The sequence below is a fragment of the Colossoma macropomum genome, unplaced genomic scaffold (genome assembly GCF_904425465.1).
Source record: "Colossoma macropomum unplaced genomic scaffold, Colossoma_macropomum, whole genome shotgun sequence".
Taxonomy (NCBI): domain Eukaryota; kingdom Metazoa; phylum Chordata; class Actinopteri; order Characiformes; family Serrasalmidae; genus Colossoma; species Colossoma macropomum.
The window spans coordinates 8,776,155-8,797,599 of record NW_023494793.1 but is presented as its reverse complement, the minus strand read 5'-3'; the positions used below and the strand labels follow the sequence as shown (position 1 = coordinate 8,797,599).

The 21,445-nt window shown below is 36.5% G+C and overlaps 1 protein-coding gene across 3 annotated transcripts in view; it reads left to right on the top strand.

Annotated features, from left to right (window-relative positions):
• The window catches only part of cpne5a (copine Va), a 137,231-nt gene that overhangs the window by 98,169 nt on the left and 17,617 nt on the right, over positions 1-21,445 (top strand). For all 3 annotated transcript variants that reach the window (XM_036577976.1, XM_036577975.1, XM_036577977.1), the window contains 4 exons: positions 1,607-1,660; positions 4,733-4,794; positions 17,189-17,235; positions 20,336-20,517. In XM_036577976.1, coding sequence (XP_036433869.1) covers positions 1,607-1,660; positions 4,733-4,794; positions 17,189-17,235; positions 20,336-20,517 — 345 coding nt within the window. The remainder of the gene's footprint in view (positions 1-1,606; positions 1,661-4,732; positions 4,795-17,188; positions 17,236-20,335; positions 20,518-21,445) is intronic.

Here is a 21,445-nt window from a genome sequence, read left to right as displayed (position 1 = left end):
ATTTTAGCCCACTTGTCTGATGTACAGGCAGTAGACCAGTAGACCACTTACACTACACTCTTAAAAATCACTGTTCCAGAACCATTTTTGGTTCCCTTAAGAAACTTTTCAGTGGATACTTTTTTAAAGAACTTGTTTTGTATATGAGATGTGTGTGTGTGTGTGTGTGTGTGTGTGAATAACCTTTTAAAAGTTTATTTTTTAGTTTTTATTTATGCACAACAGACAAACATAGTGAATATCTAAGGGTGAAATAAACAAAACAGTGCAGGGAAGGTACAAAAAAAGCCCACAGGGCTAGTACTAGGCACTTTCTTGGTTGGGATATAAAAATAGAAAACCTTTTAAAAGTTTAAATAACCTCCACATAATGTAAATCTTTTTGAAAGAATTCTTAGAACCTGTGTGTTATAAGAAGATTCTTTAAGCATCACATTTACATATCTTTTTTTTTTAAAACATGGGTTTTAGGAAATTAAAGGTGGTTCTTCTATCACTCAAAGAAGCTTTCTGGCACCTTTTTTATAGAGTATAGGATTCAAAAGTGTGGAATCATTTGCCATATCCCAGGCATTTCACTGTATATAAAATATGTAATATATTTACATTTATTTCTATAATAGAAAATATTATAAACCATAAACACGTAAATGTACCTTTTCCACATATTTCATTTGACAATTCATTTATTTTGGAAACAAAAAATTAGGAATTTATGAATTTAATAGGAATATTCTACAACTCTGTTCATCATTCTGGACAAATGAAATTCCTTAATGTTTTTATAACTTCCTTCTAATTTAATCGTACATCTGAAACCTTTAGGTTGTGCAGAACTAGCACATTGCTTTTGTACATTTATCTGCAACCAATTAAAATTTATATTAATATTAAAATTTTTTTATATTAAAATGATTCCAAACTTTTGAATGGTTGTGTTAGACAGGCAGACACACAGACAGATACTTCTAACTAACAACCTAGCTAGGCCAAGTAAGGCCAGTTCAGTGCATTAAATAAAGTGAACCCAAAATTTCTTAATTTTTCATCTGAAAGCTAAAGGTTAGGAACATAAACAGCACTAACCCGGAATCTGCGTCAGCCCTAGCGCTCTAACATCGAGGCCTGGACTAGTTTCAGTAAGGACTTTAGCTTGGTTACCTGTTGGGATAGACAGGAGACCTGCCTCCAACTAAGACTTAGTCTAGGTAGACGCTGTATTAATCCCTGGATGGAACAACCTATAACCAACAAACTAGGTAGACCAATTGAAGAGATTTTGTAATTATATTTTTAATGATTCTCTAATATATTCCTTTCATTTGCTGAGCTGTGAACTCAATTTGTGTAGTGTCACCTGTATGATTTCTGGAAGCCTGTATGTGCAGAATATACCTAATGTTTGATATGCACAGGTTTTGCTGTGTTACAGCTGAAACAGACTCCTGTATAGATGCATGTTATTTCTGCTTCACCCTCTTCTGCAGTGAATGGAGCGATTCTTTGTAGTTATGATATGACAGCTGTGAGAAGAGATTTCACACATCTATTGTTCTTTCAGCTTGTCTAAAATGTCTATGTCATATGTAATTTTGTGGGTTTTCAGGTGGTGAATGCCAAAAAGAAAATAAAGAAAAGAAGATACATCAACTCTGGAACAGTGAGTCTGCCCTACATACTTTTTGGTCTGTCTTTGCCATGAAAAACTATACATTTACAGCAGTCGTGAGAGCTTTTAGACATTACAGAGCTCTACAAAGAGCCTTTAAAAGCTAAACAGTTCAGTCAGATGGATGTGGAAAAACAATACATCATCACTGTCAGAAAGGATGAAGGGAAAAAATCCATTACTTTAGATGTATTTTTATTAGGGCTGCTCTTTTAGCTTCAACAGCCACAGTGCAGTTTGTCGTGTTCTGAGCTGAGGTGATGTGGAAACCCAGCATGATGCAACAAACCAAACTAGCTCTAATTTTATTTAATTTGAACATTTTCAATACACACTTAGCAAAGACGGTTCTACAAGGATTCTTTAGTAAGGCAGTGGTTCTGTATAGAACCGTGAATTTCCGTGAGCTTAAATAGTTCTTTGCATGGTGAAATTGTTCTTCAAATTGAAGGAGAATGTGTTGTATGGTTCGATATAACACCAAAAAGGGTTTTGCTATTGTTACGATGTCAAGCTTGTAATAGAAGAACCATTTTTGATGCTATGTAGAACCATTTTAAAAAAGGTTCTATACAGAACCATAGAGAACACATTTTCCATCAATCTGATGAACTGTTTCACCATGCAGAGAACACATTAAGCATGAAAAGGTACTATATAGAACTCATGATTCTAAACAGCACTGCTGCCTTTATTAAAGAGTGCGATATATTTATAATAAGTGTTCTATCTAAAGGCCCTTGCTGATGAAATGTGTTGTAGTTTAGGCTACAGTTTTTGTGGCTTGAAAAAATTGAAGCTTTTTAATGCTAAACAGAGAATTGAATACGATCATAACAAACCAATACTTGAGTATTCAAATTAATCATGTTAAAAGTTAATAACAAATTTTAATAACAATAATATATTTTAATAACAATTAATGCTGAACCGTTTATGTTGGTTTATTTATCATAAATTGTTCACACAATGTGAAATTTTTAAATTGTGTTGAATAAACAAAACATCATAAATGGAAATATATGATGATATGTAGTCTCCATCTGTTTATGTGGAGGGTGTATTACTATTCACAAGTTTCACAATTCAATATGTATTTTGATTTTGCAGCGTGACATGATACATTTTATATAGAAGTAATTACAGGTGTTACAATACATGTGTTAATATATATATATATATATATGTAGTTGTTATGAGACGATACATGCTATGAATACGGTGTGATTTCATGCTATAAAATGGGTGATATTGGGATTGGTTTCTTTATTTCCACTTAACACAATCTATAACATTCCTAAAACTAACAACCATCTATGTAAAAATACTCCACTGCACAGCTCTCAGAACTGGACAAGTATGGTGTGGCTGGCCTACACTAGACAAGCTGAAGTTAGCTTCTTATTTGCCTTTTAATTCTTTTCAAATTTTCCATTCCACCTTAAATGGTGGAGCACTTACACTCTGTATAATTAGGTATGATTTAAAAATAAGATGATTAGCCAGGTTGTTTGAAATAGCAATCTGAAAAAGCAAGCTTTATAGCTGGAGGATGTAAAGTTATCCTCACATTTATCTCCAGTTTGGGAACACTTCAGGTTCCCATCTGAGTGCACACAGCCAACTTGGGCTTCTCAATTATGGCTTGAGTGCCGACTACGGCTGCTCGATTAGGGCAGGAATTCTAATCATGATTACTTTTGTCAATATTTAGATCACGATTATTTAATTATTTAACATGATTACTCATTGACTTATAAAAAAAAACTTTTTAACATTGAATTTCAGATGATTAAACAAATCGATTGTATTGCCTTGCGGTGCAGACACCACCATATAACAAATATTGCGCAGTATTTGTTCTTGTTCTTCATCAGACTCTTGGACGCCAAGGTGTTTCCAAACGGCTGTATTGGTTTTACCTTTCTTGTTGACCAAAGGCTCTCTTTTCTTTATTTTGGCCTTTTGGCCTGAGCTGAACTACACAGTCTGACTGAGAGTGAGTTTGGCGTTTTTAATGAGGGGTTTAAAGTCTATAATACTATAATAAGTCTATAATAGTCTAATACCTCAGATATGCTAACTGTTTTGTGAAGACATCACCCAAATGTCTGTGTTATATGAGTCACAGCAACTGCTTCGCCACACAGGATGTAAGCAGCGATTCTGATCAGACGAAACAAATAGCTACATGCGGATATGTTTGCCAAAAACACATACAACATGTGTTTTTGGGAAACAAATTAAGAAATAAATAAAACACAGAAGTTATGTTAGCATTTCTCTTGTAAATCCATGTCAAAAAATGCATCGTATACGTATCATAGTGTGAAATGTGCATACTGTTACACCCCTAGAAGTAATAAATAACTTTCATTTTGCTATTTTTCTGTCAAACTGCCAAAACAAGACTGTAGCACCTGGTGAAGGGTAGCAGGTGTTTTGAAGACAACAAATGTTTTTGTGTTTTTAATATAACAGTGCAATCTTTACATATTATGTCAGTATGTGTGACATCACAAATATTTCTATAGCATGAAATCTAACTGCATTTGATTCACACCATGTACTGTCCCACACCCAGTTTGCAGAAATGAATATTAATATGCATGTCTTAACACCCCTAGTTTATGTTTAGCATTCAGATTTGGAGAATAGATTTGTTTCCTCAGCCTTCAGTGCTGTTGATGTGCTAGAACAAATTATTTGAAAGTGCATAAGTGTTTTGCTTAGACTGTACTGTTGTGGCTGATGATGCTGTGAGAGGCCCTGCATTGAGCTGTGTTGTAATTGTACGACTCAGAATGCATCTGTGGAAAACTCAGGCTGCGTAATTGAACTCGTGCGAATAATCCGTCATCTGCCTGTTCTGTAGCACAGCTAGGCTTCTCCTTTTGTCATGACAATACTAATGAGCAGGAATGCACTGCTTTGGCAGTCGGAGGCTTGTGTAAGTGTGTGTGTTGTCGTATTGACGGGTCGTTACGAGGCAGATGTGGTGTGTGGGACATATGCTGTGTGGTGGCAAGTGCTGTAAATTTTCTGTTTTCTTAAATTCCCAAGGTGACATTGCTTTCATTCTCCGTGGAGGCGGAACACACTTTCCTTGACTACATCAAGGCAGGGTGAGTACAAACCACACACACACATAAGCACAACAAAATGATTGTCTTCTCTGCGTTCCTTACTCTTTCCATAGATGAAAGTGTCAAAGCAATTTGAACAGGCATTTTCCATATCAGTCCTCAAATTTGCGCTGCACAGTAGGCCTATAAAATGGTGTGAAAATGCATCATAACATGGAAGCGGTGTATGAATATTAAATGTTTCACATAAATTTAGCCTTTATTGGACTGTAGTTGCAGAGCTGGTGGGGTTTTACTGATGTACTCTGTACCTACATCTTTATTGGACATTTTATCAGAAACCAAATGTGCTTTGTGAATATTCTGTTTCTGGCTGTAGGCCGTCTGTTACTGCATGGTTTATTAGCCCCGTCTACCCCATCCTCAATGGAAAGGGACCACCACAGGATCACTGCTGACCAGATATTATTTGAGTGTTGGGCCTTTCTCAGCACCACGGTGACACCATCATAGTAGGGTTTGTGCTTGGAGTTTTTAAACATCTCACTATTGGGTTGAGAACAGCCCACCAACAAAAGAAATCCAGCTACCTGTGGTCCCGTGGTCAAAAACTGACCACTGATGAAAGGCTAGAAGACACAAATTGGGCATGAAAAAAGATGAGCCATAGTCTCTAAATCTGTTTTGAAATCTGGTAATATCTGCTTTGAGTTGGGCTGTATTTATTCATTATATTGGTATTTGGTTCCCTGAGAGACAGAGACAGAGATAGCAGCCTAGCTAACTGGTTTAGCTGATTCCATAAATCCACACGAATCTGGTATGAAACACTGAAATGACTATCTGAGTCATAAATGTGGTTATATTTAAGTTAGTGCATTCATGATGGAATTGAACCAGGATCACTAAAGTAGCAATGGTATATGAACTTGGCTATGCATTCAGCACACATTTACTACACTTTTGTCTCTGATAATGGGCTGCAGTCAGTGATTGTAAACCTACAGTCTCCACGTATGTGGTAATTGACCAATGGGTGTGGATATAAGATAGATGTACATCATAAACTGGCAACTCTGTGTGTACAGGATCAGTGAAGAACATAAAACGTTGGCAACAGCACAGCCACAGCCAGACACAACAAACAGAGCTATTGTCGTGAGTACAGTAATCATCACTTCAGGTTGCCGGGTCTTCTCCAGCTTGCTCTGATGAAAGGCTCACTTTCTAAATGGAAGTGTTGATTGCAGGAAAACATTAATCTCCCTGTCTCTGGCCTCTTTCCACATAGACGTGCCCTGACATTGATTTTATGTGCTGGCACAGTCTACTGTGCTTCCTTACTCACCATCAGTTGCCCACAACTTTGCCTGTCATTTATAGATGTGTTTGCTGTCACTTGCTGTCACTAAAAGGGCATCATACTCAAAAGTAAGTCAGTAGTCAACTTTATTAGATAAATAAAAATGTGTTTTCCATACATCAGGTAGTATTATTTTCAAAAACATATCCAAAAGTGGATATACACAAGCACTTTGGATATATATGTACACAAATATATTATGCTTTACTGTATTTATGTTAATCACATTTAATTTATTAATATACAATGCTTTTACAAGCACACACATGCTTATTCCCAAGAATAATGGTTTTAATTAATGTGCTTAAGTGCCTAACACCATTGCACAGTACTCTACATATTTTCACTGGACACTGGACAAAGCTACATGAGAATGAATGGCACACAGACACATTTTCACCTGATAAGTAATAAGTGCCTTCATTCAGTAACTCAGTAGTTTTGAATGTCATTACACTTCAGCTAGGCTTAGTTTTGTTACTTCAACCGTGCCTTTGACTGAACATCAAACCTGACAAATTGTATCATAGTTTGTATTATTGTTTTTTTTTTTTTACAAGAACCAGAAACCATTGTACTGGACAATGGTAAAGAAGACACACAGTCACATAACATCACTGATCAAAGAAAAACATTTGGTTTTAATTTTTTTCCATTTTTTTTTTCATTTTTACTTTTCTACATCATCTGACACTGGCAGCTGCTCTTCACATTGTGTGAAAATTTCATGAAGAATGGACCAATAGAAATGCTCCAAAATAGCTTGAAATAAAATCGTTTCAGATTAGAGCAGAGATTCATTAACTTACACTGAAAGTAAAGAGCATTTTTGCCCTCTCCTGTACATGTACCATTTTGGAGATACGGGTTTTTCTTTGGACGGTGGTGATAGGTGAACCTTATCTCTTAACCTAAGTCTTTTTCTAGATAATAATTGGCTTCATATTACTGCAGTTGATAACAGCTCTAAAGTGCTCTAATGGTTGTGCTATCTCAGCGCTGCATGTGTTTTCCTATTGATCGGTGGCTGCCCTGGTTTATGACCCACGCCTGCAGGTCTTCCTGTGTCCTACATCAGCTAGTGACCGAATTCTGCTCTCACTGTGTCAGTCAGTCTGGAATAGAGGGTGTAGGCAGGGCTGAATGATGCTGAGAGTCAGTCACATTGCAATATTTTTATAGTTAAATTTGTCTAAATGTGGAAAGCAACAGAAGCCAAAATGACACAAAGTACCTAGAGAAACTCTGGGAGTCTGTGACCAAGAGGCAGAGGTGGGCAAGGTGGCCTGAACCCCTGTTTATTTTAAAAGCATTTCACTTCTGTAAAAATAAAACTTTCTAAAAAAATATTTAAAAAATGACTTCAGTAAAAATATAAAATTACCAGATCAAAAGGCTACTTAAATACTGAATAACTTGCAGCAGAACTTCTTAGTGCATCCAGCATCTGTTATCAAAGGAACTTAAGTTTGTTTTTCTCTTGTTGATGTGCTATTGTTTAAATGTTTCTTTAATACATATAACTGATTACACTTAATTAATAGCCACCCCAAGACCACCCATTATTTATTTGATTTCCATTTATTTAAAACAGTCGATAGGTGCAGGATATTCATTCCTGAGGAGATTATAAGATAATCTAATTGCATAAGGAAGGAAAGTCAAAAGAAAAAAGCAGAAGTTTCCAAAACTGGAGGTCAAAAAATGATTACAAGATACCGAGAAAATGGGACTTTGAACAACTGAGTAAGACCTGGTAGACCACTAACACTATCACCATCAGACCAGAACCTAAAGCTTTCATCTTTGAGAGAGTGGAGAAAATCAAGCTCCACTCTTGATTCAGATCTGAAAAAATCCACAGGTGTTTCTGTCCATCCTTTAACTGTGAGAAGACAACTCAACGCTATGAGTCTGAAAGGATGTGTAGCTGTCAAGAAGCTGTTACTGAGAAAAAGAAATAGACACAAAAGAAGAAAATTTGGAAATCAAACAAAGAAGGTGCCAGTATTCTCAGAATAATGGACTGTCCACCCCAGAGTCCAGACCTCAACATCACTGACTGTATCTGAGATCACTTGAATTGTGAAAAGCAGAAAATTCAACCAGCTTCCAAGACTGAACTCTGGAGGTGTGGAAAAATATCCCTGCAGATTTCTTTAAAAAATTAAAAGTGAGTCTCCTGAAACGAGTGGAAGCTGTAATAAAGGGAAAACGTGGACACATTAAATACTGAATATTGACATATTTAGTTGTTGAGGCTTCTGTGGAATTGTCAGTTGAACATGCTTAATGTTTTTTTTCTAGATGCTGACGAATGAATAACTTGTATTAAATGGCCATTTTGGAATTTAATTAAATGAAGGCTGATCTCTGACTTTTGCACAGTACTGTATTTTCCTGCTGCAATGTCAATATTTGGAAAAAGCCCATATTACACTAATGATTAATACGTAATATATTATGTAGCCACAGGTGTAGGAGCAGGTAACAGATGTAAGACATATGAGAGCTAGAGAGGCAATGACAGGGGGAAATTTTAACTGTGAAGGATGTAGCTGACCTTTCACTCTCAAACGATTCACGACAGACTGCTGTCCCTCATGCACAGCATTTAAACACGTCCTGATCCGCTTTTAACCTTTTCCTGTTGAGTGTCCACTGTTTTCATTCCCTGCCATCAGCTCTTGACCTTTGGTGCTGGTTATACTGTCAGACTTCTTTCCACAGCAAGTTTCAACCACTCAGCTTCTCCTAACAGAGTGGTATCTTTACTACCACAGACTAAAGGCCTAAATGACATCCAGGTACTTCAGAGAGAATTCTCATGAAACGGCAAACTGAAGGTTTCATTAATCTTTGAATATGACCAGGTGATTATAAAGCTGGCCATTAAGGCTCTCAATCCATGTGCTCCTTAGTCATAAAAGTTAATGTCAAATTTTTTGCCATTCCTTAGCAAGTTTATTAAATGTTTAATTGCATTTTTGAAAAGAAATGACCTAAAGGAATCAGGGCTTCTGCACTGAATGGAGCTTCAGCACATTTGTTTTAGATCAGTGGCGAACCTTGACTATTACAGGCCTACATTTCGGGCCATAAATGTCAAAACTTGGTTAAAAACAAGCATTCGTGTAAAATACCTCTACACGAATGCTAATTATACTAGCATCTGTATAGGATGAGTATGAGTATGATGGCGCTAAGCTAACGATGCCTCACATAAACATTTTTTGGCCATTCAAGATTAAACATGGATCATTGAGGCTTGTAAAAGACATTCCATGTTTTAAGCGTATAACATATGTAATGACATATATTTTATAACCTCCATATAAATAAATCAGGTTGTTGTACTATTTAGTTAGCTATGCTAGTTACTTGAGCTTGAGGAGCTTGCTACTAGCTAACATTACCTATACTAGCTACTTGCTGAGATCTCAGCAACAACATAAAGTAAGTTAAAGTTATTAGTTCACTATGAAACTTTCAATTTAAGCTGGTCTAACTTCAACAGTCCAAAAGTGGGTAAAGTCACACAGCATGGCTGCTGCTTCATGTTACAGTAGGGGTTGTCATGCTAATAAAGTTAGAACTGCCCCTCCATCTCTTCAGTGTGAAATGCTGAGTGAAGCTGCTCGATATTGTCCAAGATTTGAGAAAGTGTCCAGAGTGAAATGTGCAAAGCAAACTAACAACTGGTACTGAAGTTGGCTATTTCACTTTAAAAGGCATCACAGGTACATTCTGGCACTGTACATTCTGGTGCTTGTACAAGCTGTATCATTTAAGGTGGAATGGAACATTCCATTAAGAAGCTGGTGAATAGGGCAACTTCAGCCTTGTTTAAAGATGAGCATCAGCCATGCCCGTTGACAGTTTGGTTCTTTGGGAAGGGTATGAAAAGTGCTGACATCCCCTTCACAGCCTGGAACAGTACATTTTTGCACAGTCTGCCACTTTCATTGCTGCTGTTCCGTGTTGTTTTGTTCTTTACAGTAACTGCCGGGTAGGACGTGGGCTAGTGTATGTAAATTGTGAGGCCGTAAATATTAATGAGTCAAGACTATTATGTAACAGTTTAGTTTGGAATAGGCCATTTTGCCTCCCTCTTTTGCAAATGCGGAATTTGCATTTGAAGGAGGAGATAACAGTGTTTGAGGTTCATGGTATGTCAGTTCCATTTACCAAACTGTCCTTATTCAACGACGCCAATGTAGATACAGTTTTCCATTCTATGGCATCTTTTTTTTTTCTGGTCATCTCATAAATGCAGTAATGACACAGTTGGAGTGGATGGGTTGGGGTTAAGGGATAGCTAAGTTGTTGCCAAAACAAGTGCAAATGTCTTTATATAAATTTAAGATAAAAATCAATAAAAAAATGTTAATCATACATTTAAAAAATATGATTTTCTACTTTTTTAATTACAAATCGATAATGGTGACGCAATATTAAAATGCTTATTATATTGTAAAAATATATTTAAAAATAAAGAAATATACCAAAAAAATGTACAGATTTTTTTTTAAGTGTTTTATTGTATTTTATTAGTTATTAGCAGCTGATTTATGTATTAATGGTTAAGCATCACTTGCATTAGTTTGTTTATTCTGAGCTTTGTAAGCAATACATTTGATGTAACTGCACCTTTGCAAATTTTAGTTGAATACCTCTCACAAAAATTGCTCCCACCTATTATAAATCAAAGCACAATTGGTTGATTCCACTGTCAGTTCCTAAGTTGGCCTTTGGTTCTGCTCTTGAAGTCCTAACCCATGGGAAAGCTTTGTTGGCTGTATCTACCTAGATACCACACAGAAAAAAAAATCCTGATTGGACAATTTTCCGTTGGGCATTTCAGAAATGTAACCTAACCAAACCTTAATAATATAAGAATATACTCAAGTTCAAATGTAAACAGTATGATGATTATATTTAATAAAAATGACCTAAAAACTACAGGTTTTTGTCACACGGAAATCATAAGACTGGAAGCCCTGAGAGTTCCCCACTGTTTTAGACCAAGAGCATGCTAGGAGAACTGTCCAAGAAGCCAGATCCAATTCATCACTGAGAGAGAAACAAACAGCATTTGTATTCATAACATAACCTATTGCAGGCAAATTGAATAGATGGCTTGAGCAGAGCATAGTAGTGTTTCTAGATCTTGAGCATTCAAGTGAATCCTTTAACCATTGTGTGTATGTGTGTGAGACAGAGATGCATCACAAATCAGTAGAAAGATTGATGACTAATAGTCAGTTGGGGTCATTTTTTATACCAGTACTCACCTGTACATTTTGTTCATATTCACTAAGAACACTGCTCTGCGCAGTTCCCAGCACAGTGTCCATGCAGCTTCTGTCTAAATCAGATATGGAGCTCATACACAATGTGACATTCATAAATAAGAGCATTGAAATAAATCCTATTGTAATTTTCGATCACTGGCAACCTGTGAAACTTTCTCATTTCAGCCAGAGGCTGCAGTATAAGAGATGTCCACTCTAACACAGATTAATGTGCAAGCCTAGACTTTCTCCTCAGAGAAATCAGCAATAATCGAAAAGCCTCGCAATGGTCCGAGCACTAAGAATGAAGATAAGTGACCGTTACTAATCACTGTTGTGCTCCTGACATCATTTCCTGGTGGCTTTGCACTCAGGAGAGGGCAAAATATCCACACCTCCCAGTCAGAGTCTTATCAACATGTGTTCAATGTTCTTGTGGTGTGAATAACATACAGTTGGAGGTTTTAAAGTGCTAAATTGGCAGAAAGCTAAACATATCTTCCTTCATTCTTACACAGAAGTGTGTTGCATGACTAAAAATAGTAGCACAAGTGACCTTGAAACCTGAATGCTCCAGTGCACAAGGAAAGACACAAACGTCAGAACCCAAACATGTTGTCACTGTCTAAAAAAACAAACAAACAAAAAAGTACCTCTAGTTTTTCTCTTTTTATTTTCATCATTTAAACAGCAGCTTTACATTGTGTGAAATTTCCATGAATGAACCAATAGAAATACTCCCAAATTGCATTAACATTAAAGTCTCTGTATATTAACTGACATTAAAAATAAAGAACGTTTTTACAATCTCCTGTAAAGTAGAACGGCAGTGATTTGGAATAAGGGGGAATTGTGTAAATATGATTTTTCAGAGGAACTGCCTGATTCAATTATAGATATTTCATAATGATTTCTAGTAGTACACAAATAAGAATAATGTAAATGTTGTCACAGTCATGCTATCCTACATTTACCTTCTAGGGCTCTGGGTGAACATTTTGTTTTGAGAGACACTCTTTATAAGTAGTCAGAAATCAGAGCCATAAAAAGTACAGCAACTTTAGTGTAACAAAATTAAGTGTAACCATGGGAAGCAAATAAAAAAAAAGTTACTTCATTGTAAGTGGAGGCAAAGAACCAAAAATATATTTGAGTCAAAATGTATTGACATTCAGAGACACTCCAGCAGTAGTTTAGGTGTTATATCCACTCAAAACTGGACTCTCTGGTCCAAAAGCAGATACCTGGCAACCCTAGTTAGACATAAATAGAAGTACTCCTGTAGAAGTAGAAGCTCTTTTCTAGGTTTAATAAAATAAGGGGACATGTGCTCCCCACCTTCTTAAATCTACGCCTCTGCACTCAAGTATATAAAAGTAAAAAGTGACCATTTCAACAGATAAAATTAAGAATTAGGACATGTGCTTATTTATTTATTTATTTATTGATTGATTGATTGATTGTACTGTACTGTGCACAAGTCAGAGACCACCCTTCATTTTTAATATCCAATCATTATGGCCATTAAGCTTCTTTTTTTTTACTTTCCAGTTAATACGGCCATTAAGTTATTCATTTTTCAGTGTCAGAAAAAAAAAGCAGAAAACATTTAACAGGAAATTGCACAAAAACCTCAAACACTACATATAATATCAAAGTTTTCAGCATTTAATTTGTCCACACTTTACTTTTGTGATTCTACTGCCATTTTAACTCTTCTCTCCTTCCAATCTAAATATTAACCAGTTACAGCTGTGACCTCCAAACAAAAGCTCTTCCCAAAGCTCTCACTGACATCACTTTCCCTTTAAAAACATTCACACAAGCTACTACGCAGACATACCTAAGCTGCCTTCACATTTTTTCTTCTGTACATCTTAACTCAACACTGTGGGTCTGAAAGGATGTGTAGCTGTCAAGAAGCCCTTACTGAAAAAAAGGAAATAGACAAAAAGAAATTTTGCATAAGCAAATCTCCTAAAAAGAATCAAATCTTTAATAAAGCAGGGACCCAGTAAACACTGAAAAATTGATATTGTATTCAATTGTTGAGATTTCTGACCAAAATATATATTATGTTTTTTTCTGACACAAAAATATTAATGATATACATAATTGCCATTTTTAAAGGAATAAAAACATGAAATCTTGTCTCTGTATTGATATGTTTATTTACACCACTCAATAAACTCTCACATAAATGAATTAGATACAAGCACTTTGATTTTGCAATGATAGTACTCCTGGACTCGGAAATGTATGAGGTCTAAATGAAAATTAAAAAGCAACAAAAAGTATATTTTTTCTCTTAATAGTGTAATTGAGTTATAGTATTTAATTTGAATAAAGTACAGATCTTCCAAAATAATACCTAGGTTTACTAATGAAGAACCTTCAGAAGTATTGTCCACAGCTTCAAGCAGCAGAGAACAGTAACTTCCACCAAGACAAAAATGGTTAATAAACTCACTTCAACTTTGGCTTTGCAGAGACTTTAGCTCTGCTGTTATATTCTGGGGTCTCTCAGTGGCACTGCAAGCTCTGCCCAGCACGACTAGAGCCGAACCCAGTGATTCGGCATGCCTTCAGTTCCCTCAGAGAACTCTCTTTCTCTCACAAACGCTGCACTGAGCTGCCCTGAATAATGCGCAAACCGCATTCATGACTTGGGAACAAGTCATGAACCAAACGTTCTGCCAAAAGGGGGAAGTAAATAGAATTTTTGGATACACAGTTTTCCCAAGGCTGAGCAAAGCATTTGGTGTAAAAAACGTTGCACAGTAGCAACTAGACACCACTGTGTTTTTGAGATACACGCAGTATGTTTTCAGTTCTAATCCCTGCTGGCTCGAGCTGACAGGTTTTACACTGTGTCTCTGGACATCTGTCAGTGGTATGCTTTCGCAGTAAGCGCTGACATCCTCATAAATTTGTAATGGCTGGTTAGCGGAGTCCGTGGGCAGCTCCAGAGAGCTGTCTGAGGCAGGTGAATGGAATAAGCCGTGATCCACGCAGGCTCTCTGTTGGACAAGCAGCTGCAATCAGCTTCTGGGCTGCAGCCCCTGCTGTCCTGAGACCGGCGCTCTGCTGGGGGGAAACAAAGAGGGCGATTTTGCAGGTGTTGCTACAAATTGCCCTTTGCAGGCTGATTTGAGATCTGTTGTGCAGCCTTTTTTTCTTTTCTGTAAAGGCTTGAAGAAAGGTTTAGGCTGGTAAAACTTATTCATCTCCTCCGTATGTTCAGTCTTGCTCTTGTCTTTGAATATAATGCTAATGTGCTTACGTGTTGCTGACTCACTGTTCACTTAGTGCTGCCTCATATGTTGTCTTATTGTTGTTATCTCTTAGAAATTGAGAGTTACTATTGTCATCTTGTTATATAATCCAAATGTGATTACAAAATTATGTATTTAATTACATAGTAATCAGTATATTACATTATACAATGATTTACATTTACATTCTATTTGCCAGCAATTTAACTGATTTTATTCAACAAAATTACAATGCAAAGCAAACAAAATAGGTTAGATGAAACACTTCAAATCAACAGCTGCCATATTCCACTCTTTACAGTGTTTTTTTTTTGTTTTTCAGAAGGAAATGTTCCCTCTTGAATATAGATATTTAATGCTTAGAAGTCCAGAGTTATTGTTATTTTATACATTTGATTTACATGATTGGCACCACTTTACAACAAGACACATAAATAAAGGGCAAAAGTGAGCTGGAATATGAATATCCGGAGAAGACAAATTAAGAAAAATAACAAGAAGGAGCTGAAGTGTAAATGAATGGGTGTTTTACATTACATTTACCTCACGTCTTCTTCTGTAAGTTCATTGGCTGGTTGCAAAGCAGAAATCTGATTACTGCCTGACTCATGTAGACCCGGAGTTTTCCATTATCTGATTACTCAAGTGCATGTAAACGCATTGATTGGATTACTGACACAATCTGATTTTCTGCAGTTATCAGATTATTAAGTGCATGTAAATGCACTCATTGTAAAATGGTACCTCACAATTACATGACTATTATTACTAGGGATGTCAAAGGATTAAAATAATTAATCATGATTAATCACATTACTTTAATTTGTGTTGTTAATCACGCTTAATCTAAATGATTTGTCTTATTTGCTCAAATTTGACCAGTGAGTGGACCAGTGGCTGCAAGTTCTGACTGAATTGTAGCCCCTCACTGTCATACTACTACATTATGTCTTGTTTTTGAGCGGAACTGTAGTTTTCTACTTTGCTGTTGCCTTTGTTAGTTTGCTGTGCGTAGGCTTAGTTATAGTTCTCTCACAAGCTTTGTCCAACATAGTCTGCTGACCGCCAGTGCTAATCCTACTGATATTACTGATATTGCTGCCTTGAATCTTGAGTCTTGAATCTTGCTTGTAGATGTTACTGTGATTCACTCTGGCAGTAGCTGGAAACTTCGGTTTTATCAAGAGATCCGTCAACAGAACTCCATTTAAAAGCTCTATCTGAATGAAAGAGCTGCAGTAGCAGGTTCAAGCTACAGTGTGCAAGGAGCTGGGCTTTAGGCTCTTTAGGTTGGAACTACAACAAAGCTGATGTTGACTTCTTATTCAGATTTGCCGGTCTGCATTAAATGGTGCTGCAGTTACATTCTGGCAGCAAAACTTAGTTGCTGCACCATTTAAAGTGGAATGGGAGAATGTAACTGCTGTGCCATTTAAGGTAAAATGGCAAATTTTAAATAAAAAAAGAACAAGAAGCTGGCAAATAGAAAGCCAACTTCAGCTTTATGAAACTATGATTGATTCAAAGGGTCAAGATAGGAAAATGCATTGACAACATTAGAAAAATTAATAATATAGTGCATAAGGACATTAACAACACGTTAACTTTGACTCTATATGTTATTCCATAGGTAAAGGCATAATAAATATGTAATTACATAATTATTTATATATAATTACATAATTAAATCACATAGTTGTGCAATAAATTATGTCTACATACAATTTATATTCTGCACCAACAGGTTCAAATCAAACGGCTTTTTGATGTTTTTTTTCCCTGCAAAACAAGATGGTAAACGCAACAATGGTCCATTAAATTCAAATCATAAAAAAAATATATCCTTATGCATACTATGTGGTATCGATTGAAGGGTTACAATCTACTCTTGTTTTTTTTTTCTGCTTGTTTCAATGAGCTAAAAGTGAGGAATAGGTAGCATTGAAAGACATCAGGCTTTTTTGTTTGGCAGTAACTGCAACTCTAAGCTTTAAATGTATTGCTACAAGTGACAAATAGTATCCACTGTCTAGTCTTGAGGTGGTTCCTGTTTGAAGTGTTTTGTGCTCTATGGTTGTAAAGCACTCCTGATCACAGAAAATGTGCTATATAAATAAAGGTGATGAAGACGATAAAACTGACTGATCATTGCAATGGAGCAGCGTTTCTCCACAGCTGCTTCTGAAGGGTTGTTGGGATGGTATTGAGGAGGGAGTGTATGGCAGGTGAGAGAAGAGCAGCACAATACACACCCGCAGGGAGCGGCTGATTGCGCTCGCTGTTCAGACAGATGGTCTCTGTGCTGAGGCAATGGCTAGAGAAATGGAGAGTTTATGCTTTGAGATGAATAGGACTGTATGAGCTCAATGCAATCTCTCCTCGTCATTGTTTCTCGCCTCTCCAAGCAGTGCTTGATTTGAAATCTGTGACTTTTCTCTTATTTCTTCTTATTTCTCCTCTCTCCCTCTTCTTCTTATTTCCCCTCCACCTCTGTTTTCCAGCACTCAGATCCATTTCACCGTGGCCATTGATTTCACAGCTTCTAACGGTGAGAATTTCTTCCAGTGTTTTCATGATATTTTCTTATTTACCTCCTACCAGATTTGCTAATCGATTCAAAGCTTTGAAACTCAGATATGCAATGAGTAAAGCATTTTAGGCAGTGAGTTAAGGCTTTCTGTAGATGTCTAGGCAAATGGACACCAATTGTGCAAACCGAATTCTACTTATGTTTATTTACATACTGTAAATAGTTGCTTACAGACAGCACCTAAATATGGTGAGTTAAGCCTACCCTCTGAAAAACCATGGTTTTTCAAGTGAAATATTTAGTAAACCATTTAAGCATGCAAATGAGTGTTCAGGGTTTTATATAGAACCACTGTGTATACTAAAGAACCCTTGAAGAACCTTTTTTTTAAAAGCATAATGCACTTTATAGAGATGAATGATAACTCAGAGACGCTATTTAGACTATTTTGGCTACTAAACACTATGGGTTAGCTTCTCGGACAGGGATTGAGCCTAGTCCTGGACTGCACAGCTTTCTGAATGGAGATTTTCCATTGAAAGAAAATATACAATACTGTGAAAAAGTACAAAAACAGCCAGAGTTAACAAAAAATACAGTTTTAAAAAGATCATTTCATTTATTGAAGGAAAAAAGTTATCCAACACCAACTGGCCTTGTGTGAAAAACTTGTCCCCTTAGTTATTCAGTCACTAAAGCTGTGTTGAATCTAAACACCACTGAAATAGAACATTTCCAGCAATGTGAAGTAGGCTAGAAGGGCTCAACAAGCAGCACACTATGCCATGATCAAAAGAAACTCTGGAAGAGATGAAAAAAAGGTTATTGAAAAATAGCAGTCTGGAAAGGGTTACGAAGTTCTAAGGCTCTGGGACTCCAAACCACTGTGAGAGCCATTATGAGAGCCATTATCTCAATGGAGAAATCTTGGAACAGCAAAGACTCAGTCTATCAAACTTCCTCAAAAAACACAGTGACGACTCATCCAGTATTGACTCATCCACAAAAGTACCCAAACGACCACCGCTTGCTTTCCTCAGATAAAGCCAGTGTTCATGCTTTCACCATTAGAAAGAGACTGGGCAAAAATGTAATCTATGGGAGAGCAGCAAGGCAAAAACCACTGCTAACCAAGAGGAACATAAAAGCTCATCTCACACTCTGAGATCCCCAAGCCCTTTGGAATAATGTTCTGTGGACCAAAGAGTCGAAAGTGGAACTTTTTGGAGGACAGGGATCCCATTACATCTGGTGTAAAGATAACAAAGCACTCTATAATAAGAGCGTCACATCAACAGTTAAACTTGGTGGTAGTAGTACACAGCACTCGCAAGTGACAAACACAGTTAGAGTGTTTTGTACATGCTTCTAGGGACATAACACTCACAGCAAGTGGCAAAAAACAGTCCTGAAGCATAAAATTGTGTTTAGTTTACACATGACTGCCTGGGCAAATTGTGACAATTGAAATAACCACGAGTTCTGCTCTCTAACAGAAAATCCTGCAGGAGAATGTCTGAACAAAAGTCTGTGATCTGAAGCTCAAGCATAATTGGGTTATGCAACAAGATAACGATCCGAAGAATGAATGAAAATTCACTTCTGAATGGCTTAAAAGAAAAGAAGAAGAGTGGGTCAGAATTTCTCCACAGCAATATGAAATATTGATCTCCAGTTATAAGAAGCGTTTGGTTGCATCTGTTGCTGCTAAAGGTGACAGAACCAATTATTAAGTTTAGGGGCAATTACTTTTTCACAAAGCTATTGCAACACATTTTTTCCTTTAATGAATGAAATGAGCATTTAAAAACATTGTTTTGTTTCTCCTCCTCCTTGTTCTATATTTCATTTTGTTTAAAGATTTAAAACAATTTACTGTGACAAATATGCAAAAATAGATGAAATCATGAAGGGGCAAATACTTTTTCACAGCACTTTATATCAGGTCTTCAATTAACATTATGTGCCGTATTTAATATTGGTGGATTGTTTTAGTTTTTTTTTTTTTACACCTCCACTAGATCTTAGTCATTTTCATTGGCTTAAGCAATACACATGAAAGTTTTTGGACTTCGGATAAGAACTGCAGGTACACCACCCGAACATTTATGTAGAAAGAGTCAACTGCTACTTGGAAGCATGAATGCTGCTTTATAGTTTAGCATAGAACTTCTCAAAAAGCTTCATCTAGCAATGCTGACATTGAATTTTAATGGATTGTATGGTTTCTTTTGTTGCAAAACCAGAAATGATGTGCTCCCTAACTTAGAAAGCTTATTTTTTTATCATTTTAGGGGCAGTGCGTTTGCATGCATTCAATAAGCCGATCATAATCGGATTTCTGCAGATATCTGATTATTCAAATGGTCATGTGAACAGCATACTCTAATTTCTTAAATCAGAGTAAGGTCTAGAAATCTGATTAAGAAATCTGATAAAGAGAGCTGGATTTAAGCTCAGTAATCAGATTTCTCAGTGCATGTGTACTCTTACTCCTACTCTTTCGGATTTCTCAGTCTGCGCATGTGTGAAAACAGAGCATGCTACCAGAAAATAACAAGCAGCGTTGGAGCAGCTCTGAAACCAACTACATGCTTGACAAAATGACGGATATAAACATAAAGTAGATTATGCATGCTCATATTTTCAGACAAAGTGGCACAATGTTTAAAAAAAAAAAAGCTGATGCATGAAGTTTAAGTTTTACGTCCTCTTCTGTGAGTTTATTGGCTGGTTGCAAAGCAAAAAACTACCTGACTCATGTAGACCCAGAGTTTCCTATTATCTGATTACTCAAATGCATTAATTTTCTGCAGTTATCAGATTAAGTGCATGTAAATGCACTCAGTATAAAGAATAGTTTAGTCTATTGTTGCTAACAGTGAAGAAAAGTAAATAGCCAGCGATTAGCATGAGGCAAATGATGTCATGCCAATTGGTCTTTAATAACTGTTGTTCATCGCTAGCCCTGTTAGCATATTTGGTTAAACTACTCCTTTAAAATGAGAAAAAATGGTTTGGGCAGTTTTCCTTTTGAATCACCTCAAAAGTGTTTTTCCCTCTCCACTGAGCAAAACCATGTTTTTCATCATTCTTCTCTCTGCTTTTGAACTCTAAGGAAACCCATCTCAGTCCACATCTCTGCACTATATGAACCCGTATCAGATGAACGCGTACGCCATGGCGCTGAAGGCTGTTGGGGAGATCATTCAAGACTATGACAGTGATAAGATGTTCCCTGCGCTGGGATTCGGAGCCAAACTGCCCCCCGATGGCAGGGTGTCCCACGAGTTCCCTCTGGTAACTGCTGCACAGTCTCTAAACACTTCTGCCTCAGTTTTACAGCCAGCCATAGAAAGTTATTTGATCTTTTTTATGTGTGCAGTTTGCTGAAAATCACGAAATATTAGTATTGCTCAGAGCTGGGAGGAGCAAGATGGAAGGCTTTAGAGACATCGCTAGTATTGACTCATTTGCCATCTCTAGATTTCAGTGCATGAAGAGCTTCCTGCACATACAGTACCAGTCAAAATTTTGGACACACCAGAGTGAATATGTGAGAAATTCTCACAACGGCCTTAAAACAGGTCCATAAACATCTGAGTGTCATAAACCTCATAGAGAGAAACAATATTTGTATCATTTAGTAGATCAATTGGAGCTCTGTGTGAAACAGCAAAAGTTCTCACTCTCATTACCCCAGTTTGTTCACATATGTTTTTTTAACTGTTGTTTAGCATTTTTTTGCTTGTTAAGTAGAAAAAATGGTTGTATTACTGTTGAATCTCTTTAATGACCTAAATAATCTCAGCCACAAATCCACAAATTAATGTATTGAGGCCACGTGGCCATGAGAAACATAACTCATGGTATCTATATATTACTTTGTGGCCTCAATATATTAATTCATGGCCATGCCACTTTAAAGACTCTGTAGATGTGAACCAAAACAACAAAACATTTTGTGACACTATTAAAATAAAACTCAGTGGCTGTTACTGTGTTGCAGTAATGAGATACATTTGCAAAATACTAAATATGTTTTAATAATTAGCTTTAAAATACTTAGTCAGACAACAGTATAGAGATTATGTAAAAAAAAAAGTAAAAAAAACATTTTCAGATTCATCTTCAGATCTTACTGTGTTTCAGTAATGAGCATTTGGTCACTTGAACTGTTAGATGTTACTAAAAGCCAATTATTCAAAGAGGCAACATTGTAATACCA